The following is a 24067-nucleotide window of genomic DNA, read 5'->3' on the forward strand; positions in this document are numbered from 1 at the left end:
TTTCACCATGTTGACCAGGATGGTCTCGATCTCTTGACCTCGTGATCCACCCGCCTCAGCCTCCCAAAGTGCTGGGATTACAGGCGTGAGCCACTTCGCCCGGCTGCCCTGCTAATTTTTAAGTTTTTTGTAGAGAAGAGGTCTCCTTATGTTGCCCCAGGCTGGTCTCGAATTCCTGGCTCAAGTGATCCTCCTGCCTTGGCTTCTTGAAGTGCTGGGATTACAGGTGTGAGCCACTACACCCAGTCGGTTTCATATTATTGATGCAGAAAGGAAAATACCAAAGATCCCAGAGACTCTAGAATGCCCCTCTTCTTGCTCCCTGAGGAGCAGAGAAACAGGGCTTTGTTTTGCACCTTGAAATTTCTTGGTCATGAGACCCTCCAAAATTATGTTTTGACCAGTTGGATTTGGGGTGTGGGGGCACACCCTTGTGCAGCAAGGGTGCCTGAGCACAGAGAGGCTTTTGGAGTGCTATGATGGGGACTCCTGGAAGCAGAGATCAAGAGCTTTGGGTGTAGGGATAGGGCTTTGAATGGAAGGAAGGATTCTGAGTCCTCTGATATGTGGGAGGGTATCTAAGTTTGAGGGCATACTGAAGAAATGTTAGCTGGAGGGTCTTCATGGGGTGGGAAATAGATGACTCCTGCCTGCATTGCAACATGGACCGATTTGTTTGGGCTCTGGGATGCAGGGGAGGAGGACAGCAGCTGGATATAGGGCAACTGTTCGGTATCAGGAGGGCACTCAGGGACGTACTGAGATGATGGGGTTGGAAAGGCTCAGGGAAGGGTGACTTTGAGAAAAATTGCATCTCTGTTGAAGGGGTTTGGTAGAGGCCTAAGTGACTGGCCCTTCACTTCCAGATCCTGCTGGGTAAGGACACAAGTGGTAGGCTTTGGGGGTGAAGAGTTTATTTATTGCTCTGCCCCCATGGCCCAGCAAGCCCAGGCTCTACCAGCAACGATAGTCAGGATAGGTCTCAGACACAAACTCAGGATGGATGACATAGTTGTTTCTCTGGGGACCACCAGTCTTCTTGAAGTGACTTGTGTCCCACCTGCAGGGAGAGATGGGTCAGCCCTTTTGGATCCTCATCTGTCAAAGTGAATATCTGACTCCAGTTCGTAATGCTAACCTAATCCCTACACTTTGCCTATAGCACTGACCTTGGGTTTCAATACTGACCTCCTGACCTTAGGTTCTACTGTTAAACGGCTGATACCCAATACTTCCTCCTTAACATTGACCTCTTACTCGTTACTTCAAGCTCTGAGCCCAATGACCTTGACTGTAAGCCCACTGCCAACCTGTAACCCTTCAATATTGGCTTCCTAGCCTTCTCCTAGGGTCCTTTGGCCTTAACACCTTTGACTGCTCCATGGCACTAGCTCCCCCTGGTGGTATCTGCCTGTCAGTGCACCGAAGCGGAGCGTTCTCATTTCATTTACCCGCCATCCTCCCCCCGCCTCCCCCCGCCCCGCCGCACCAAGACTCAAGATCTGTGTGCAAATGAGTGTGTGCGCACTAGACTTACCTAAGGTTCGGATATGGGCAGTATGACGGCAGGGGAGTTGTAACAGCACACTGCATTCCGGGCCGGTGCTCGTAGGGAGGTACACATCTGGAGGAGGAGGAAACCGTGGGCAGGGAGGGGTTGGGCCTTTTGACTCGCATCCCCCAATTTAGACCAAGCCCCTGGCGCTTCAGGTGTCCATCCCAAGGCCGCAAATCCTCCTCTCCTTCCCCACTCTTCAAGACCCCCACTGTAGCACAGGCTCGGGAAGCCCCCCTTGGAAGTCTTCCTCCCGGCAAGGCCTCATTTCTGCCGTTCAGGGAAGAACGCCGGACGCTGGGGAGGGTCGGACTCTGGTCGTTGAGTGGGGCAGAGGGATGCAAGAGAGATGGAGGAAGCTGATGGGAGCAGGGTGGCTGGGAAGATGGGAGGAGATGGCAACCGGAATGCACTTGGAGGGATCTGTTTGTAGGAGGTTAGTCCTTCCTCCAACTCTCTAAGGATGAGAACCAGGGCCCTTCCCCGCCACTGGACAGCAGTTTCTCCAGCACTAGGACGAGGCATCGTTTCCGAGCTTTCTAAAGGCTCAGATACTTTCCTGCACCCCCATGCCCTTGAGAGGGATAAGACTCAGTCTCGCTCAATGAATCAGGCTCTATCGGCCTGGAAAGGAGCGGGGGATCACTATGGACGCCCTCTGCACAGCTCTCTGGGCTACCGCGGACGAAGTTCTCCAAGGCTTGGCTGCCGCCGGGTGCAGGACAAATGCTGCGCTGCAGTCTGGGCTCCAGCTGTGCGCTCGGGCCTCAGTCTACTTAGCTGTAACACGCGAGGGTGCCTACCTCCGTAGGTGGTGCGGGATCCGAGGAGGCCAGAGCCATTTTGGTAAAGTGGTCACCATTTCCTGACTCGCGTAGCCCCCAGCAATGACCCCCACCCACTACGGACGGTGACGGGGGCCCAGCAAGAGAGGACATTTTTCTGAGGACGCAGGGCGCTCCACAGGCTAGAACCTGTGTCTCTAGGGCCAGGTGTCCAGGGAATGGGGCAGGGCCAAGGAGACGTGGGAAGAGGATGCGACTGATGTGCAGGGCTTCTTCCTCAAAAACCCTCTGGCGGGACCTCCAGAGCATATACAGAGGCTAGGATGACCTTGAGCCCAGTTTGAGAGGGACAGGGGTCGGGGACTTGGAGTAAACTCCATTCTGGTTCTCCCGCCTCAGTTGTTAGCTCAGGCCTTGGAGCCCGAAGGCGGGACACGGCGGGGCCTCAAGAGCTTGCAGCGCGGGGGTAGAGCAGGCTGGGGGCCCGCCCAAAGGAAGCCGGGCTGGAAGTGGGGCGGGGCTCTGGGGCGGGGCTTGTGTGGGGTGGAGCCCGGCTGAGGCGGGCCGAGCCCTGCGAACCTTACAGTCGGTTGTTCCCGGCACCAAGGCCGCAGGCGGCGGTCAGTGCAGGGCGTCCCGCTGGCGTAGTAGTCCATCCCGCGCAGACAGTAGTGGCGGCCAGAGCAAGCACTTTCGTAACCTTGGAAGGGCAGGCGGCCGGGCAGCGGGTCCACGCACCCGCATCGGGTCGCGGTCCGCGGCAGCTGCTGGTTCCGCGATAGTGAGTTCAGCATGTTCACCACCACTTCGCGCTCTGCGCCCGCGGGTCCCAGGTGCAGGAGACCCAAAGACAGATGCACAGGGATGGGAAGAGGCCGCGTCACAGAGCGAGGCGGAGACAAAAGCCGAACGGATAAATTCAGGGTTCCGCCCTCTCCAGGACCCTCGGCCTCTGCGTCCTCAGGTCCCCATCGCGCCCTCCTCCCGGCCTTCCCCTACCCTCTCCACCTGTTCTTTCCACCGCCCCACTACCACTCTTTACCATAGGCATTGAGCCGCTCCGGCTTAGAAGGGCATTCCAAGGGCATTCCTCGAACTGCTGTCTCCATCCCGGCCTCCTAGAAGTGGCACACATGCTACCTCAAGCTCTGACCTAGCAGAGCTGCTCCCTTTTTGGGATCCTCCCAGAACACCCAGACCTATGGCCAGGCCGCGCCGTCCCCCGCCCCTCAGCAGCTCCCCACCTCTCTCCAGGGCTCTGAGTGTTTGCCGCTGTCGTCTGGCAACGCGTTTACGCCGCCTCCAGGAGCGGGTGGAATGGGGAAGGCTGAAGGTGGATGGGGTTTGGCCCTGGGGCCTGTGACACCCTGTTTCAGAGTTTGCCTTTGATTTTACCCCTCTTTGTCTAGCTGACTGTTTAGCTGTGTCGGGGTGTCTCTCGAATAGGGGGTTTTCAATATTGCTTGCCCATTCCATGCAGAACTTCTGAAAGATTCTAATTCTTGAGGAAGTTCTAATTCAAAAGGGTTCTGTCAACCCAAGGTCAGCCATCAGCCTGCAGTTAAGAGCCCCAGCCCTGGTCTTGGGTCCTCTCTTGGTACCCTTGAGCCTGGGGCCGTGGCTGGACCTTCTCATGTGTCCTTGGAAGACTCCTGTATCTGCACTGCTACTGAGTAACCTTGGTCTTCCTCTTTCCATCTGTGCTCACATCCCAAAGGAGGGGAAGGTGGAGCAGGGAGATTGAGTGTATCACTGACTCCTTGGCTAGCCCCAGTATCACAGGGACCAGACTGTATGGGGAGGGGCCAGCTGGCAAGCTTCAGAAAGGTAGCATATCAAGAAGTGCACACCAGCCATGTCCCTGTAAAGCCCAGCCAGGGATTGGGGCAGAGGGCACCCAATTCCCAGAGACTGAAGAGCCAGGGGCCCAGCACAGCCCCACTCTTGGGTTCCTTTTTCAACTAAAAAGAAATACAAACCTGGCCAGGCACGGTGGCTGATGCCGGTAATCCCAGCACTTTAGGAGACTGAGGCAGACAGATCACTTGAGGCCAGGAGTCCAAGACCAGCCTGGCCAACATGGCAAGATCCCCATCTCTACTGAAAACACAAAAATTACAGGTGGCACACACCTGTAATCCCAGCTACTAAGGAGGCTGAGGTAGCAGAATTGCTTGAACCTGGGAGGGAGAGGTTGCAGTCAGCTGAGACTGTGCCATTGTGCTCCAGCCTGTGTGATAGAATGAGACTCCATCTAAAATATATATACAAACTCTAGTTTCACAGATGGGGAAGAGCCCTGGGGCAGTATTGTTGGGAAAGCAATGAGGACCTAATGGTGAAATATCAGTCACTGTGGTTTGGGAAGTGGTGGGATATGCCTGTCCCAGTCCCCAGGCATCTGTGCTGGGTGCAATAGATACCTTAGGCAGCCGAGGAAGGTAGGCGGTATATTTGTTGCAGCAGCTGCTGTTGTAAGGTTCCGTCCTCCATGTGTTGTACCGGTCACTGCTCAGGTAGTTTGTTGTGCATTTGTCTGCTGGATTTTAGGGGTGGAGATGTCAAATAGTGTTACTTCTTACTCCAGGATCTGAGATCCCCCACATGTTTCTCTTCTGATCCCCAGTACAAAGCTGAGCCTCACAGACTGTCCTCAGGCCAGGCCCTAAGCCCAGTGGGCCTACATGTGTCTTAAACTGAGATGCAGCCCATGTCCCACGTAAGGCAGCCTTCTGAGTTTAGTCTGAATCCACTGTGCCACTTTTCATCCTGCCACTACCCTTTTTGAATCAGCCTACCTGGACAAGGGGCCTCTTCCCAATTCCTCCCTCTCTCTCATCTTCTACTCTAGGCTCCAAGGTTTGCCTATTCTACCTCCTTCAAAATCACTTGAATCTGGCCAGGTGCGGTGGCTCATGCCTATAATCTCAGCATTTTGGGAGGCTGGGGCAGGCGGATCACTTGAGTTCAGGAGTTGAAGACCAGCCTGGCCAACATGGCAAAATCCTGTCCCTACTAAAAATACAAAAATTAGTTGGGCATGGTGGCATGCACCTGTAAACCCAGCTACTCAGGGGACTGAGGCACGAGAATCGCTCGAACCAAGGAGGCGGAGGTTTCAGTGAGCCGAGGTCATGCCACTGCACTCCAGCCTGGGTGACAGATCAAGACTCAGTCTAAATAAATAAATAGATCACTTGAATCTACTCCCTCTTCCAGTACCTCATGATCTCACTTCCTTACCTTCGCAGCGTCTTAACCAGGAGACATATAATGTCTTGGTTAATAGATACCTGTCTCTGCAGATAGACTGCTTGTGTTCAAATTTCAGTTTTGCCAATTATTATCTGTGTGACCTTGACTGAGTTAATTTTGCTGTGTCTCAGTTTCTCCAACTTTAAAATGGGGATAATAGTACTACTTACTTCACAGGGTTGCTGTGAGATTTAAATCAGTTAGTATATGTAAGACATTTAGAATGAGGCTTGGCACATAAAAAGCTGTTAGGATTATTCTACTGTTCTCCTTGCCTCATCTTTGAAATTCTATAATGCAACCTTGACATAGTAGCTGTGGTACTTTTCACAAATGAAAATTTAGCAAAGGCACTCTCCTACTTAAAACCCTGTAGAGTTTGCCCCCCTCAGCCCCCAGTCACCTAAGCCTGTCCTACAAGGCCCTCCATGATCCAACAATCTGAAAGAACACATGTGTGAGACAGTGTGGAAGAAGCCCTAGCGGAAGAGGAGCTGTGTGAGGGGAGGGGTGGAGTGCTGGGATTTGGAGTTCAGGGATGGTAGTTTGGACATACTGAGACTGAGGTATTTGGGGACATCCAGGTCAAGATGCCTATAAGCATATGAAGGAGAGTGGAATTTGGGTGAGAGGACAAATCTGGAAATTAGGACTTAAAGCTGTCAGTAATTAAAGCCTTGTGCTAACTCAAATGGCCTTGGAGGAGGTGCAAGGGGAGGGTGCAGGATAATACCCTGAGGAACCCCATGTTTCCACAGTGGATGCACAGGAAAGGTAGGCATCAGAGCAGGTGAGGAGAAAGTTGTTTCTAGAAGTAGAGAGTGGTCATACTGTGCGTGCTGGAGGATTAACATACAAAAAAAAAAAAAAAAAGAAAGAAAGTAGAGAGTGATCAGAAGAGTGCAAGTCATTGGTCTAGGAGGGTAAAGATCTTGAAAGGTAAAGACTGCAGTCCTGTGGATTTGCTAATCAAAGCCACTCAAGAGCAATTTACTGTTTCATTGTAGGAGATGCACACCCCCAACTTCCATTGGGAATTCTCAATCATTCAACAAAGACTTACGAAACCAGGTGCTGTGCTCGATGGAGGGGCACAGCTGTGAAAAAGACCAGACTTGGCTCTTTTCAAACATACTGTACAGATCATAGATGCCCAAGCAAATGAGAAGACAGTTTCTCATAAGGGGTAAGAAGGGGTGCGGAAATAGAGACAGTGAGTACAGATCATGTTTCAGAGAACCTTGGCTGTTGAGGAGAGGAGCAAGAGAGAATTTTTACTTGGGAAGAAACTAGAGAAGGTTCCAGGTTGAGGGAAAGAGTTGTGGTGGGGCAGAGGGATGCAGGAGAGATGAAGGGAGCTGATGGGAGCAGGGTGGCTGGGAAGATGGGAGGAGATGGCATCCGGAATGCACTTGGAGGGATCTGTTTGTGGGAGGTCAATCCTTTCTCCAACTCTCTAAGAATGAGACCCAGGGCCCTTCCAGCTCTTTTTTTTTTCCACAGACAAGAACCCCAAAAGGCAAGGCATAGGTCATCTCCTCCAGGACCAGGGTCAGGTCAGGTAGTTGGGAGTCGGGGGTGGTTAGGGAAGAAATCTATGTCATGGGTGGAGATAAAGTTGATATAGAATCAGGATGGAGGCGAGGACTGGTGGCTTAGGTCTGTAATCCCAGCACTTTGGGAGGCTGAAGCGGGCAGATCACCTGAGGTCAGAAGTTTGAGACCAGTCTGGCTAACATTGTGAAACCCTGTCTCTATTGAAAATACAAAAATTAGCCAGGTGTGGTGAGCCTATAATCTCAGCTACTCAGGAGGCTGAGGCAGGAAAATCACTTGAACCCAGGAGGTGGAGGCCAAGATCGCGCCATTGCACTTCACACTGTGCAACAAGAGCGAAACTCTGTCTCAAAAAAAAAGAGGATGGAGTTCAGGATCCAGGTGGTCAGGTTCAGGTTGGGGGTCATTTTAGGGGTCAGCAAAGGGCAAGACCTTACCTTCCTCTTGAGAAAGCCAGTACTTCTCAGGCAAATAGGGGTGGCCTGATATGGACCCCCTATAGGTGTAGTCCTGTAGGGCACATTTGGCCATCTTCTGCAGGGCTTCGGGATCCACATGGCGCTCCATGGTATGAGTCAGACCCTGTGCCAGGGGGGAGGGGAGAGGGGAGAAGGGGTCAGGGGCACAGAGACCCCAGCCCTGGGGTGTTGTTGGATCTAGAACCAGCCTCTCTTGAGAAGGTCAGCCCAGGTGGGTCTCCCAACCTCCCTCCCCATGTCAGAGGGATTCCCATGCCAGCCTTGGCTCCTCTGCACAGTTCTCTTGTCTAAGTTACCCTTTTCTCCTTTCTTTTCATCCAAGGCTGGGGCTTGGAGCCAAGTGGTGGCCTTAAGTCAGAGTAGTTTTCTGACTTTCTCATTTCTGCCATTTCCTGTCTGGTAGCTCATAAAGCTCAGAGCTACATGTTCCTTTCCTTTTTCTCCTAGACTGTGTGCTGCCTGGTAGCAGGGCCAGGTTTCCACCAACAGTGCAACAGGCCCTGGCACAATCTGGAGTCTCAGAAAAGGGGGCTACCCTGGAGCTGGCTGCCTTATGTAAGTGTCTTGGACAGGGAAGGCTCTCTGGGAATCTAGCATCTTGAAGAAAATGAAGGACAGTGCTGGAGGGGCACCTATTTTAAAATGTAATTCCTGGTTGGGCTCGGTGGCTCATGCCTATAATCCCAGCACTTTGGGAGGCCGAGGCAGGCAGATCACGAGGTCAAGAGATGGAGATCATCCTGGCCAACATGGTGAAACCCTGTCTTTACTAAAAATACAAAAATTAGCTGGGTGTGGTGGCACGTGCTTGTAGTCCCAGCTACTCGGGAGGCTGAGGCAAGGGAATCGCTTGAACCCGGGAGGTGGCAGAGGCTTCAGTGAGCCAAGATTGCGCCATAGCACTCTAGCCTGGTGCTAGAGCGAGATTCTGTCTCAGAAAAAAATATATAATTCCCTTACTCCAACCTCACCCTGATTCTGCTGTGGCTCTGACCCTCGATTTGGCCTGGTCCTCATCCTACCTTGACACTTTTTCTGTTCTTGGTCCAGGCCCTGGGCCCCTCTACTTTTTGGAGTTCACCTCAACTTATCCTATCACTTCTCGTCTGATTAGATCTGTGAAGCCTGGATCAGGGCCTCCTTTCCAGGCCCCTTTCTCCTCAGCTGAGGGCTGAATGCCAAGGTAGTTGTGGACCCACAGGTATCTGCAGGCAGCTGGTCTGAAAAGGCAGCTGGGTCACAGGGGTGGGACACTCAGCAAAGTCAGATAGGGCTTCTTCCTCATAACAGGCAATGAGGTGCTGGGACAGTGATGCTATCACCCACACTTGCTCCTTATGATTTTTTTTTTTTTTTTTTGAGACAATGTCTCACTCTGCCATCCAGGCTGGAGTACAGTGGTGCCACCATGGGTGCAGTCCTAACCTCCCAGGCTCAAGTGATCCTCCCGCCTCAGCCCCCCAGGCATGTGCACCACACCTGGCTAATTTTTGTATTTTTTGTAGTGATGGAGTTTCACCATATTGCCTAGTCTGATCTTGAACTCCTGGACTCAAGTGATCCTACCATGTTGGCTTCCCAAAGTGCTAGGGTTATAGTCATGAGCCGTCACACCTGGATCTTCTCTTGGCCAAGGCTGAGACCTGGTTGCTCCCAGTGCTCCAATCATCCTGAAAACCTCTCTCTCGGGGGCTTCTGGGATCAGCTGTGTCCAGCTGACATTGTTCTGTGGGCAGAGCCTGCACAGTCACACTTCTATGTGGATGGAGGGCAGAATATGGGAGATGGGTGGATAGGTCCCATCACTCAGCATTTCTCTGAGCTTTATACACACACAACCACACACACACCCCTGTGCACCCAGATACACTCATAGATGCACGTATAGATGTATATTCATATATCCACTTACACACTAAACACTCAGACACACAAACACAAAACAGTCATTTAGAATAATTCATAGATATCATCAGTTTTTCTGTGAGATGTTTTCCTAAGGTGTGTGCCATCTCTGCTCCTATTGATAAGTAGGAGATTATAAAAACTTGTAGAAGGCTCTGAGCTGTGTGTGGGCTTTGCACACCATCAGCATCATTGTCCAAACATGTCTTTGGACAATGTTTTGCAAACTCTAATGTCAATATGTGTAGGCCTTTCCTCTTGGCTGATGAGATTCTTTAGAAAAGACTCCTTCAACCTTTGGCCTGAGGGTAATGACTTAGCTGCCAGTGTTCTGAGAATCCAGTGCTGACGATTGCACTGGGGATTTTAGTGTTCAGTATATGGAGGTTTGCTTGGTTTCAAAATGATACCCTGTCCTCAATTGGTATCCCTAGTCTGGAGGTCCTCGCCAAAAATTAGCCTTCTGACTTTTGCAGAGGCAGAGGTGGGCAGTTACCCTGTGGCATGAAATAGAAGGGGTGACTAGTGGGTTTAACTTCTTTTTTTTTTTTTTTTTTTTTTTTTGAGATGGAGTTTTGCTCTTGTCACCCAGGCTGGAGTGCAATGGTGCAATCTTGGCTCACTACAACTTCCGCCTCCTGGGGTTCAAGGGATTCTCCTGCCTCAGCCTCTCAAGTGGCTGGGATTACAGGTGCCCTCCACCATGTCCAGCTAATTTTTTTTTGTATTTTTAGTAGAGATGGGGTTTCGTCATGTTGGCCAGGTTGGTCTCGAACTACTGACCTCAGGTGATCCACCCGTTTTGGCCTCCTAAAGTGTTGGGATTACAGGTGTAAGCCACCTGGCCTGGCCTAACTGCCTTTTAAACAGCTTTCAAATAATCTTTATATTTTGCCTTGGTCCTGTCCCATCCTCAGTTCCAGAGAAGCCTAGGATTATCAGTTCCTGAGCCTTTCAGAAATTCTGCAGTTTTATGTTGAATTATGGCTTGGCTTTCCGATTGCTGGCTTTAGATTCAGTTTTCTCAGATCTGCTAAGTCAATTGCTACTTATTTATCATCTTTTCCAGCTTCCAAAATTGTGTTGCCATTGCCTCTTCCTTCTCACCATCCTTATGAGTTTATCTCTTAAATATTCATTTACTGTAGTTTTAGGTTTTAGGAGGGAGTCAAAACGTGTTCAGTTTTAACCAAGATAATTATAATTCTTCATATATTCTGTATATTAGTCCTTTACTATTGGCACCTGTACATGTTGCAAATATCTTTTCTGTTTGTGGCTTCTGTCTTTACATTTCTTTTCTTTTCTTTTTTTTTTTTTTTTTTTTTTTTTTTTTTTTTTTTTTTTTTTTTTTTGAAACAGGGTCTCACTCTGTTGCCCAGGCTGGAGTGCAGTGGCACAATTGCAGTTCACTGCAGCCTTGATCTCCTGGGCTAAAGCTATCCTCCTGCCACAGACTACTGAGTAGCTGGGACTACAGGTGCACACCATCACACCCAGCTAATTTTTTAAAAAAATTTGTTTGTAGAGACGATGTCTCCCTGTGTTGCCCAGGGTAGTATTGAATTCCTGAGCTCAAGTGATCCTCCTACCCTAGACTCCCAAAGTACTTGGATTATAGGTGTGAGCCATTCCACCTGGCTTTTACTTTTCTTTATAGTGTCTTGATGAACAGAACTTAATTTTAATATACTTTAATTACTTCTTCTTTTGTGATCAGTGCTTTTTGTGAATTATTTAAGAAATCCATCCATACTCTTGGATGGAGATAATGTTCTCTATTTCCTTATAAATGCAAAATAGTTTTACTTTCCATATTTAATCTGTCAGGAGCTTGGACAACTCATCTTCTTCAGGTGTGTTTTAGCTATTTCTTGAACTTTTGCCCTTCTCTATAAATTTTAAAAACAGTTTGTTGAATTTTTCAAAAAATTCTGTTGGGATTTTAATTAGTAGCTGGGACTACAGGCACATGCCACCACACCCTACCAAGTTTTGTATTTTTTGTAGAGATGAGCCTTCACCATACTGCCCACGCTGATCTTGAATTCCTGAGTTCAAGCAATCTGCCTGCCTCGACCTCTTAAAGTGCTGGGAACTGTGCCCAGCTGCACTTAATCTTTATGATAGTAACTCTCCCCATTTGAGAGCATGTTATAACTCTCCATTTATTTAAGTATTTTTTAAAAAGTATTCAGTAAAGTTGGCTGGGTGCAGTGGCTCACACCTGTAATCCCAGCACTCTGAGAGGCCAAGGCGAGTGGATCCTGAGGTCAGGAGTTCAAGACCAGCCTGGCCAACATGGTAAAACACTGTCTTTACTAAAAATGCAAAATTAGCCAGGGGGTGGTAGCAGGCGCCTGGAATTCCAGCTACTTGGGAGGCTGAGGTATGAGAATCACTTGAACGGGGGAGGCAGAGGTTGCAGTGAGCCGAGATCATAGCATTGCACTCCAGCCTTGGCGACAGAGCGAGACTCTATCTCAAAAAAGAAAAAGTATTCAATAAAGTTTTATAATATTATCCATACAGTTTTACACACATCTTTAATTTCTAATTATCTTTATTTTTTGTTGCTAGAATAATGTATATTTAAAAAATTATGCTTCCTAAATATTTATGTGAAAAAATGTGACTGACTTTTAATATTTATCCAATTATTATAATAATGTGTGTAGATTCTTTTTTTAAAAGGACTAGTCCCACACAGTAGTGAGAAACAAAGAGTGGAACATGAAGTTTGATCTCAGCCAGGCATGGTGGCTCATGCTTGTAATTCCAGCACTTTGGGAGGCCAAGGCAGGTGGATCACCTGAGGTCAAGAGTTTGAGACCAACCTGACCAACATGGAGAAACCCTGTCTCTACTAAAAATACAAAAATTGGCTGGGTATGGTGTCACGTGCCTGTAATCGCAGCTACTCAGGAGGCTAAGGCAGGAGAATTGCTTGGAACTGGGAGGGCGAGATTGTGGTGAGTCGATAGCACCACGGCACTCCAGCCTGGGCAACAAGAGCGAGACTCCATCTTGAAGAACAAAAACAAAAACAAAAAGTAGTTTGATCTGTAACTGGCTGTGAACAATCAATTGAGATAACTCACTATCTTAAACCAGTCAGTTTATCGATTCTATATGTGCAGTAGTATTTTCTGCAAATAATGACAATTTTGTTTTTTCTTTTCCTATCCTTATATCTTTTCACTTTTTCTTTTTGTGGTGTCCTCGTGAGGACCTCCAGCACAATTCTGAGAAGTAGTGAACATCCTTGTCTTGATTCCAATTTTTAAAAGAATGCTTCTACCATTTAATCAGAATAATGTTGGCTGTATAGTTTTGGTATATATTCTTTATTGGATTATATTTGCTAAGTTTTTCTTTTTTAGTTATGAATGGGTAATAAATTTTAGTAACTGCTATTTCTGCATTTTTTAAAAATAGCTTTATGGAGGTATAATTTGCATACCATAAATTTCACTCACAGTGTACAGTTCAAGATTTTTTAGTAAGATCCCATGTCCATTTCTGCATATTTTGAAATGATCTTGTGGTTTTCTCTTGAATCTGTTAATGTGATGAATGATATTTATTTTTCTAATGTTAAACCATCCTTGCATTTATGAAATAAATACAATGTAACCATCATGAATTATTTTTTATACACTGCTGGATACGGTTTTCCAATATTTTATTTAAACTTTTCCTTTTGTATTTATGAGTGCATTGGCCTGTATACTTTTCTTTTATTTTCTTATACTGTTTTGATTAATTTTTTTTGTGGGCACAAGTGACCCTTCTGCCTCAGCCTCCCTAGTAGCTGGGACCATAGGTGTGTGCCACCACACCTAGCTAATTTTTAAAATTTTTATGTGGAGACGAGGTCTCGCTATGTTTCCCCGGCTGGTCTTAAACTCCTGGGCTCAAGCAATTCTCCTGCTTCAGCATCCCAAAGTGCTGGGATTACAGGTGTGAGCCACTGTGCCTGGCCCTTTTGATTGATTTTGTATGAAAGTTATGCTGGCTTCATATGATGAGTTAGGAAGCATCCTCTTTTTTCTGTTCTCTGACAGAGTTTGTACAAGATTAAGACAACTGTTTTTTGAGCATTTGAGGAATGCAACTTTATATTGGGTGTTTTCTTTGTGGGAAGTTTTCAAATTACTGGTTTAATTTTTTAAATTGTTATAGGAGCATTCAGATTTTTTTCTAATTCTTCTTGAACTGGTTTGGCAAGTTTTAATTTCTAGTTTTGTCTATTTGTTTTCAATTTTATTAGCATAAAGTTGTTCAGTACATTCTCTTTTATTTTCTTCTACATCCATTGTTAGACCCTTCTTTTAGTCCTCTGTGCCTTGTTTTTCTTAATTCTCTAGAGATTTGTCTATTTTATGAGCATCATCAAATAATCAACTTTTGCCTGTTCATCTTGTTGAATCTTTGCTTTCTAGTTTAACTTTTGCTCTTATTTTCATTATCTCCATCCTTCTATTTTTTAATATTCATTCTTTTCCCTGAACTTGTTAAGTTTGATGTTCAGGTCATTTATGTTTTACATTTATTTTTAGACAAGGATTTAGGCATATAGGTTTTCCTCTACAGCTTTTCTCATACTTCACAAGTTTTGATATGCAGTCTTTTTAGTTCTAAATGTATTTCCATTTGTTTTCTTATTTGACCTGTTATTTAGAATGGTGTTATAAAAATTTTTAAACTTACAAAGGATTTTGCTTATCTTTTTGTTGTTGATCTGTAATTTTATTACATTGAGATTAGAGACAGTTATTTTGCATGATGTCAATCTTTGAATTTGGTTTATGTTTGTTTTATAACCTAGTACTTGGTCAATTTTTTTTTTTTTTTTTTGAAATGGAGTCTTGCTCTGTTGCCCAGGCTAGAGTGCAGTGGTGTGATCTCAGCTCACTGCAACCTCTACTTCCCAGGTTCAAGAGATTCTCCCGCCTCAGCCTCCTGAGTAGCTGGGAATACAGGCATGCGCCACCACGTGCAGCTAATTTTTGTAGAGACGGGGTTTTACCATGTTGGTCAGGCTGGCCTCATACTCCTGACCTTGTGATCTGCCTCCTCAGCCTCTCAAAGTGCTGGAATTACAACTTGGTCAACTTTTATCATGTCCCTTGTATGTTTAAATCTGTAGTTGTTGAGTTCAGGGTTCTATTTATGTTAAATCAAGTATATTAATTATGTTTCAATAATTTTAGATCTTTGATTTTTTGGGGGATTGGGGAGGAGGTCTGCTTGACCTATCAGTAATTGTAGTATGTTACAATCTAATATGGTATATTTTGTCAATTTCTCCTTCTGGTAATTCTTTATTTTTATTTTAAAAAAATTTTGTAGAGATGAGATCTTGCTTTGTTGCTTACGCTGGCATGATTTTTTTTTTTTTTTTTTTTCTTTTTTTTTTTTTTTTTTTTTTTTAAGACAGGGTCTCGCTTTGTCACCCAGGCTGGAGCACAGTGGTGTGATCATGGCTTATTGCAGCCTCAAACTCCTGAGCTCAAGCCATCTTCCCATCTCAGCTTCCTGACTACAGGCACACACCACCACACCCAGATAATTTTTAGCTTTTTTTTTTTTCTGGTAGAGATGGTGTCTTGCTATGTTGTCCAGGCTGTTCCTAAACTCCTGGGCTCAAACGATCCTCCTACCTTGGTCTCCCAAAGTGCTAGAATTACAGGTCCTTCTACTAATCTATAAGGCCAATATAAGTTTGTAATTATATCTTCCTGGTGAATTGAAACTTTGTTATTTATGAAGGGATCCATCTAAAGTGTGTGTGTGTGTGTGTGTGTGTGTGTGTGTGTGTGTGTGTGTGTTTAATCTGAAAATCTCTTTTGTCTATTACTTTTTGCTTAGTCAGTTTTTTATTATATCTGTATCAATAAAATTTGGATAAGATAAACCACTTTGAGTGATATAGCATAAAGGATTTACTTTAAAAATGAGACTTTACACAATTGTGGATACTAGTTAACAACTCTGCAAGGCTGTTGCCTTTACATTTATTGTTGAGCATGAAGTAAGTGGCTGGGATCAGGAAGAACTGGACATGAAGTGGGGAAGAGCAAGGACAAACTGGAACCCATGAGGAGGACAAAGTCAAACCTATATCTGTCTCATTGCCTACAACATTGATGATATGGATGGCCTTCAGGACAAGTTGATGCCCTTTGCCATGGAGTTGTACACACACCTGGCCAGAGAGGTTGGAACCAGAGAGGCTGAAGGAGATCTAGTGGGAGCTAGGAGTTGTAGTCAAATGGCACTAAGGTGTAGTCACCTATGGCACTAAGGTGAACTACTAAATCAGCAACGTTGTGCATAAGCTGCCACAGTGCTTGGTACACCACATCAATCTTCAGAGGGTAAAAATGGCTATTCTTTCATTTATGCCTTCCAAATATCATGCAGATTTCTCATGTGGCCAAATGGGAACCATTTAAGAAAAGGAATTCTTGCAAGTGCAGTTCCAGCAGTTGACAGTACAAAACTATAATATCTTAAACCCTCTTTAGAACAGTGGAAGAATCTTGGAACACCTAACTCTGTCCTGTTCCAACTTAAATGATAATTTTCTAATATTTTAGTTCTTCCTTTAAATATTATAAATTAAAAGCCATTATAATTATTTGCTATAGATAACATTTGCTTAAATTTACCTCATGTTTATCAGTTTTCCGTCTGTGATGATTTTCCTTCTCCCCAGAGTATATCCTTTAGAAGTTTCTTTATTGTATATAGATCTGATGGTAGTAAACATTTACATTTTTGTTTGCCTGTAATGTCTTATCTTTCCTTGGTTCTTGAAAGGATGATATTTTGAAAGTACTTTTTTCTCTGTCTGCTTTTAAGGTCATCTCTTAACCTGGTATAACTGCACTTTCACTGTGAGGTGCCTAACTGTGGAATTTCTTCAATTTTTTTTTTCTCTATTTGTGGATTCATTTATTTCATTAGTTCTGGAAAATTCTGAGCCTTTTTCTTTTTAGATAATGCCTGTTCTTTATGCTCTTTCCTTCTGAGGCTCCCATTAGATATGTGTGGGATCTTCTCATCCTTTCATATTGTTTAATGTTTCTTTCATATTTTCCTCTCTTTGTTTCTCTCTCTTGTGTTCTGGGAAAATTCTTTCAGTCTACCTTCATTTCACTGGACTTTTCAGCTGTGTTGACTCTGCTTTTTAATCCATCCACTGAGTTTTTGGTTTAACAAATATATTTTTTATTTATAAAAATTCTATTCAGTTACTTCATATATTTGTCTACTCATTTTTAAATCCCTTATTACTTGCTTTTTAAATGATTTCATAGTTTTAGTTGTTTTTATTTTTTAAATAGAGACAAGGTCTATGTTGCTCAGGCTAGTCTTGAACTCTTGCCCTCAAGTGTTCTTCCTGTCTCAGCCTCCCAAAGTGCTGGGATTAGTACAGACACTATGCTTGCCAAATTTCACATTAGAAAAAATCATAATGATTCTATATTCTTTATTAATTCTAATATCTGAAATTCTTGGGAGTTTAAGTTTACTGTTTGTTGTGTCTGCAGGTTCCGTAATATGGTGGTTTGTTTTCTTTTATCTCTTATTGTGAGCTCATGTTTAGTTGGCCTTTCTCCAAAGGATACCTGGAAACCTACATTGAGGATGTTTTCCAGCACAGAAGATAAACATTCATGGTGTGTGTGTGTGTTGGGGAGTAGGGCAGAGACATGAAACTTTCTGGTTAAGTTTGGAATTTACAGACTTAATTCCTCTACCTTTCAGTTAGTTTAAAGCCTAAATGCCTGTTTGTAGTGTCAATAACGGCATTTGTCCTCAGGACAACCCTGCCTTCTTAATTATACTTACCAGTCATCTCCATGAGAGTCCAGTACAAAATAAAAATTAATTTTTATTCAGAACTTGAGTTGTTCTGAAGCAGGAGGGCCCTTCAGAGTTTCTAGGCCACCATACTGCCAAAAGTAGAAGCCTTCCTTTTTTTTTTTTTTTTTTTTAAGAGACAGGGCCTTGCTCTGTCATCCAGGCTGGAGTGAAGCAGTGTGATCATGGCTACTGCAGCCTCAACCTCCTGGGCTCAGGTGATGCTCCCATCTCAGCCTCCTAAATAACTGGGACTATGAGCACATGCCACTGTGCCTGGCTAATCTTTGTATTTTTAGTAGAGACAGGATTTCACCATGTTGCCCAGGCTGGTCTCGAACTCGTAGGCTCAAGCAATCCGTCTGTCTGCCTCAGCCTCCCAAGGTGCTTGGATTACAGGCATGAGCCACTGTGCCTGGCCTTTCCTTCGTTCTTAATCCCACTGCTATCTGACTTTCACTCCTCACCATTTATTGAAGCTGTCTGGTTAAGTTACCAAGAGTTACTATATCCAAGAGATCGCTTTCTCTGTCACTAACGCTTGACACTGATCTTTGTCTAATGCTGTCTTTATTGGTTTATCTTTGATTTTTTTCCTAGTTCTCAGGCAATAATTTTCTGTCTTCTTTTATGGCTTTTCTTCCTTTACCTACCCTTAAATATTTATATTCTCCAAAGTTATGTCCTTGGCCATTTTCTCTCTCTTCTTTGGCAATTTATCTCTTCCTATGACTTCACCTACCATTTATATGATGATGACTTCAAAATCTCTATCTATAACCCAGACCTCTTTTCTTTGCTTCAGATAAGTATATCTAACTACTTGCCAAACATCTTTTCCTGGATATCCTCAAATATTTTTGTCCTAAAATGAACTCCAAATCTCAAATCTGTTATACCAAACCTCAGTTGATAGTGTTAGCATTCCTCCGGTTGCCACAGCCAAAAACTCAAAGGTCACCCTAATCTCTCCTTTCACCATCCAGATGGTGACCAAGATCTATTGATCTACTTTTTAAAATTTCTTCCTATTGAGTATGGAAAAACAGGCACGCTCATATTTTGCTTGTGGAAGTGTAAATTGTTACAAGCCTTACTTATTACAGCAATTTGAGGCATATAGCAAAAGTTTTAATAATGTGTATATCCTTTCTCCCAAGAATTTCACATCTAGTAATTTATCCTAAGGGAATAATTGGAAATGTGTACAAAGACACGTGTATAAGAATGATTATAATAGCAAAACTGTATAAAGAACCTAAATTTTCAATAAGATTCCTTAAATATACCACTTTGTAATAAATTTTATTTTTATAATAAATATTTGTTTCCAGAAAGGGCATATAATAATATATTAACAGTGGTTATTTTAGGTAGTAGGATTTTAGATCTTTTTTCTTTGTGCTTCTCTGGGTTATCCACATTTTCTACATTGAGCAAGTATTTATTTTGTAGTTAGACAAAATAAATTATTTTAAAAATTTCTCTCCTGTTCAACAAATTCCTTTTTTTCACTGTGACAGTCTCCTTATCTCCCATCTACATCCTCCTTCCTCATCTTTCACCCCTCATTGGCCTTCCTGTCCTCAGCCCCAGACCCTGCAATTCCCTGACACTGTGGCCAGAGTGGCCTAACTCACAATTCAACCATGACTCTCCCTCCCAGGTCAAAAGCCTGGATGTCCATGCTCCTCAGCATAGCCAGAGAGGCCCTTCTTGGTCTGCAGACTCCTCTCTCATCCGAGGACTAAACTCTCCTGCGCCAGCAGTTTGTTTTGCCCACAGGCTGCCTTTTCTCATGACTCTCTTCTGCTGAAAGCTTCCTCCTCCTGGATCACTCAGGAGATCTGCCCTTTAAGTTGGGCCGTGCTCTCCCCTTTCTGGCTCTCCACCTCTGCTGTTGCATGTTCCACATTGGGCAACTCTACTTTGCTTGTTTGCTGTGAGCTTCTCAAAGGCAAGGTCTGCCCCTTCCCTTTTGTATCCTGGGTTGCCTACACATGAAGATACTCAGCAATGTTTTGTTGCATGGTACACACAGATAGATTCTCTTAGGCAGAGTCACAGTTAGACTCACAGATTTCCATCACCTGGCCACCAATCTTCAAGCACAGACACAAGGAAACTATGATACGTATACATAAAGGCATGCCTATAGAACAGTTTCTGGCTGATTTCACAAGCAGCCTCCGGGACTTTGCACTTTCTGATCACTTGTCTGGAACTTTCAGCTCTTCTGTTCTTTCAGTTCTTCATGTGGCTAGTTCTCTCTCATCTTTCCAGTCTCAGTTTATTGTCACCTTGCTAGAGAGTTTTCCGTGATCTAAGTAGCCCTCCCTTTCCATTTCTACTTCCAATATTCTATTTCCTTTACGGTGTTTTTTAAGAATTTATAAAATTATTGTTTATTTCTTGTTCATTATCTGTCTGTTCCTACCTCCTACTCTGATGTGATTCCATGAAGGCTGGATTTTGTGCTACTTTACAAACCATTGTAAATTCTGTGCCTAGGTAAATGAATAAAACACACTCAGATACAAGCTACACATAATTAAAAACACCCATTGCCAGGCATCCAGACTGGCCATACACTCTGGCAGGCCCCTCCCTGCCAATCTCCCACTTACCGGAGTCAGAAACTTGTTGGCTTCCCAGGCCCACAGAGGTGGGTCCTTATAGACCTCCTTGATGGAGGTGGGAGCCCTGTAGGAGTCACTGTAGGTACTGATGGGGGTCTTGGTCTTACGCGAGAACAGGTACATGGTGTGGTCCTGGAGATGCTCTGGTAGGCTCTACCTGTCAAGGGCTCCTGCTGGACATCAGTGACCACCCTTCCCCTAGAGAGCCCACACCTCCAGCCTGGCAGGTGCCCCTAGCTGCTGCAATCCCCTCCTGCAGATGATCTCTCAGCTTCCTTCCCCAACAGTCTTCCTGCTCCCACCCCACAGTGATGCCTCCTCCAGGATGGGCACTGCCCATTGTGATATCACCTGGCTCAGTCCCATCCCTAGGGAGGTGAGGAGGTATAATTCCCTCGCTGCTCCTGACCCCCTCCTGCTTCCGGTCTATCAAAAGAGCCCAATTTCTAAGAGTTCAGAGGGCCTCTGGAGATATTCTAGGTCAGGCTTCTCACTGTTGAAGAGAAACAAAGGTTCTGAGGGGTTGTGACTCACCCAGTGTCATGCAACAGGTCAGTGGCATGCTGGGAAACTGCGGTTGGAGGTGGAGTAACATGTGCACCCAGAGGACTGGTTCTCTCTGCTTCCCAGCCCACCTGCCCCTTGCCCATACCCCAGGGAGGGAGCTGAGGCTGGCTTGTTTGATGCTTTTAATATCATTATTTGTGTTACACGATACACAACCAAGGATGATGGTCAATACTGCAATGAAAATGTTAAAAAAAATATTATACACGGCTCATGTCTTCCACACACCTTCCTGGAAATAAATTAGTGAGCACGGAGAAACCTGGCTGGGTGGCAGCCACAGCTGAGAGTAGAGGGAGTGTTAAGGCAGTATCTACAAGGGGAAGAGTGGCAGGAGGGCAAGCTAAGGCCTAGATTCTTCACTCTAACCTCCCAGACAGGGAAGTGGGGAGCCATCCCCCTCCCTAGACACAGAAGCTGCCACGGCCAGCTTCCTGTCTCTCTCTGCCACAGATACACTGCCTCAGCTGGAAGCCCCTGCCTGCCAGGGAACTAAGTATGTCCTGTGGGATGGAGATTTTCCCTGGTGTCTCAGGGCCACAGTGATTGAACAATGGGCCCCAGTCACACAGCAAGTCAGCAGCAAAGGCAGCAGTCTAAATGAGCCCCCAAAAAGAGGTGGTACCCATGTTCTAGAAAGGTGAGTCAAGGAGCTCTGGGTTGGTGGAGGTGGTAGTGGGAGGCCTGGTTCTGCGGTCCAGATGATAGGGGCACAGGGGTTGGAGGGATGTTGATCTAGCGGGGAGAGATGGGCTCAGATGGGGGCTAATATGGGCCTTGTGGGTCCTGTGGGTACCTTCTCTGTCCTTGCCTCCCTTTGGCATTTTCTCATTATCTAACTTGGGCCCCTGCACTAGAGGAGGTAGGGATGGGTTGGTGGATTGGGGGGTGGTGAGCTGTACCCCAATAGTTTCGAGTTGGCAGTTCCTGGGTATGATGCAGGGAGAGGTGCCACCCTTCCTAAGCCAACAGCCTCACTCCCTCCTCTCATTGCTCCTCATTCCAGCTCCTACCTCCCAGGATTGGTGTCCAGAGAGTGGGCTGTGGGTGAGTCCACTACATGCCTGCAGCATGTGAGTGGATCCATGGGAGTAGATTCACCAACATGTATGGGGTATTAGCATGAGCTGATCCACCTGGACCTGTGCCATAAGGTCTGTGGGGCACAGGCCTGTGCAGTCTTAGGCTAGCTGCACTTTCATTTTTCTTCACACGGTGGCAGGTCTACACTGCCCAGCCCCAGAGGAGGGCCTTCCTCACCTCCTCCCTCTTGATTTTCAGCCTCAGCCTTCTGGCCCCCTCCCCCAAACCAGCAATAGCAGAAGCAGCTGTATACACATCTTGACCTACAGATACCCTATGCAGCCGCACACAATAGACATCCCCAACACACATATACATTCACAGACAAACATGTAATCCCAAACAGAGCCACATGTGCTCAGACATACACAGTCCTGATAGGAACTGCCCCTTCCCCTTTCTACAGACACACACAGCTCATCCCACCTCAACCTCTCGGTATACTGAGACACACAGAGATTACCCCCTCCCCACCACAGAAATTCCTATGAAGAAACACTTTCAGGTTTAAAAAGATCTTAAAAATAATTTCAGCTGCTGCTCATTTTCAGGCTGAGGAAATTGAAGCCCAGAGAAAGCAAGTGGCTTGCCGAAGATCACAGGGAGGGGTCAGAGCCACCACCAGAGAACCCAGGCTCTGACTCCCCACCCGGGGCTCTCAGCCCATTGCACTGCTGAGCTGCCTTCTGCACTGTAAACAGACCACACAGGCACTTCCCCACCAGGGACACCCACATCTATGACAGGAATAGACTGAGGAAAGGCAGGTCCAACAGAGACACACCCCCCCCCCCCGACAGCCTCAGAGATACACACACATTCTGCTAAGCACTCCCTACCACATCCAAATAACCACATCCATACGGCCACTCAGCCCACTGGATTCTCCAAAGCTTGCTCCTGGATTCTTACTGGGAAGCAGCCTCCCAGATCTTGGGCTGGGGTGAGGGGAATGGGCCATTGGAGGACAGCCTTACTCCCTGCTTCCAGCCTGGCATTGAGACTAATGAGGAGAAGGGTGGGTGAGGGTGGGCGTGGGATAGGGTGGTGGCAGAGAGATCGATGCATTGGTGAGGGGCCAATGAGGACAGATCACACCATCCAAACTTCAGCCTGTCTCTAGGCCCACCTTATCCTGCCCCAATCCCAGGGAGCAAGGAAGTTGGTGAATGGGGCAAGAGGAGGAAGAAGGCAGTGATCTAATGAGTGAGGGGCACCACCCTCAAGGGCAGCTTTGCCAGGCTTCCCATCTGAGGAGGGGGAAATGCAAATAGAAACATGGGCCCTCAGGGGGCGTGTGAAGGGGGCTCCGAGGTGCTGGGATTCGTCCCCACTGCCCTGGGCCTTTCTCCCTCTGAGCCCCTTTCCTGGTTAGGCTGAGGCCGGGGCTGGGGGGTTCATGGCTTCGCTGGGGTGGGGCCAAGCCCCTGGTTTTGTGATCCCCCCACTCGTTAATGTTGACCTCCCTGACGTCCGGTCTTCTCTCTCCACCACCAGACTTAGCCCTGGGAAGCGGGGCAGGGTGCTGAGTGAGGTTCCCCCAGGTAACTGAACAAATGGCCCCACACCTCCTCAGCCCTCGGTTGGAGAGAGACCCGATTTTGGTTTCTCCGGCTCCATGAACACACAGAGGTACACGTCCTACCATAGGAGGAAGCAATGACTGTTACGAGGTTGGTGGCTGCAGGGGCATGGGGCCGGGGACAGGCAGACGAGCTGGGGAGGGGTCGGCCTCTGCCCGTTCTACCCGGCCCCTGGCGGCTCTGCCCCGGCGGCCGCAGCAGCCCCGCCTGCTACTGAATGTGGCAGGCGGTGGAGGACGTGGCCTGGCAGCACATGCAGGTGGGGTTCACGGACTTGGGGGGAATGAGGTCTAGGTCCTCATCGTCGGGGATCTCATCTAACCGGTAGCCATCCTTCAGCAGCTGGATGTTCAAATCTTGGTTGATCTGCTGTAGGCAAAGGGGAGGGAGGTCAGGCCCGAGCGGCAGGGAGGCACCACCCACGGCTCTGCGGCCACTCCAGGTGGTCTGTGCCCCAATCCAGACGGCGAGCACTGCTGTCCATACCCCTAGGCCCTGCGCCTGCCCAGGCACCTCCCTCCGCCTCTGGACTCATGCTCTTTCTAGTCACCCCTCCCCATTCTAAGGTCAACTTCATACCTCTGGTCCTGCTTCTATTCGGGTTTTGCCCCTATCAGGCTGGCTATCACCTGTATTTCACAGCGTTTCACATAGTTCTATTTAAGTAGCCTGCTCCAATCTAAAGCCCCACTCTTAACCCTGGGCTCCCTGCACTTGAGGCCAGTGACAGCTTCTTTCCATCCTATCCTCGGCCCAACCTGTGCAGGGCACCACCCAGCCCTGC

At 46.7% G+C, this 24067-nt stretch overlaps 2 protein-coding genes across 8 annotated transcripts in view; both read right to left on the reverse strand.

Annotated features, from left to right (window-relative positions):
• Positions 1-897: 897 nt before the first annotated feature.
• Positions 898-20792, reverse strand: CUNH9orf24 (chromosome unknown C9orf24 homolog). 4 transcript variants are annotated; one of them, XM_017542980.2, is made up of 8 exons: positions 20703-20792; positions 20039-20543; positions 7590-7734; positions 4764-4879; positions 3383-3458; positions 2920-3154; positions 1538-1624; positions 898-1060 (listed from the first exon to the last, which is right to left on the reverse strand). In XM_017542980.2, exons 2-8 carry the CDS (start codon positions 20171-20173, stop codon positions 955-957), a joined length of 900 nt encoding a protein of 299 aa, XP_017398469.1. In that variant the 5' UTR covers positions 20174-20543; positions 20703-20792; the 3' UTR covers positions 898-954. The 4 variants fall into 4 exon arrangements, with proteins under 4 accessions (XP_017398469.1, XP_017398470.1, XP_017398471.1 ...); XM_017542981.2 differs by lacking the exon at positions 20703-20792 and having other exon boundaries at positions 4764-4876; positions 20039-20575; XM_017542982.2 differs by lacking the exon at positions 20703-20792 and having other exon boundaries at positions 2925-3154; positions 20039-20575.
• The window catches only part of FAM219A (family with sequence similarity 219 member A), a 62335-nt gene continuing 58990 nt past the window's right edge, over positions 20723-24067 (reverse strand). For 2 of the 4 annotated variants that reach the window (XM_017542987.1, XM_017542985.1), the window contains exon 6: positions 20723-23652. In XM_017542987.1, the coding sequence (XP_017398476.1) occupies positions 23494-23652 (159 nt within the window). In that variant the 3' untranslated portion in view covers positions 20723-23493. The remainder of the gene's footprint in view (positions 23653-24067) is intronic. The other 2 variants (XM_017542988.1, XM_017542986.2) reach the window with 2 other exon arrangements.

The sequence above is a fragment of the Cebus imitator genome, unplaced genomic scaffold (genome assembly GCF_001604975.1).
Source record: "Cebus imitator isolate Cc_AM_T3 unplaced genomic scaffold, Cebus_imitator-1.0 Scaffold149, whole genome shotgun sequence".
NCBI lineage: Eukaryota > Metazoa > Chordata > Mammalia > Primates > Cebidae > Cebus > Cebus imitator.

Excerpts from the sequence above, each read along its gene's own strand:
- CUNH9orf24 (XM_017542980.2), bottom strand. The coding sequence starts at position 20,173 with ATGTACCTGTTCTCGCGTAAGACCAAGACCCCCATCAGTACCTACAGT. Across the intron at positions 4,880-7,589 it reads CTGGCTTTCTCAAGAGGAAG|CAGACAAATGCACAACAAAC; the intron begins GTAAGGTCTTGC and ends CCTAAAATCCAG. Across the intron at positions 1,061-1,537 it reads TGCCCATATCCGAACCTTAG|GTGGGACACAAGTCACTTCA; the intron begins GTAAGTCTAGTG and ends CTCTCCCTGCAG.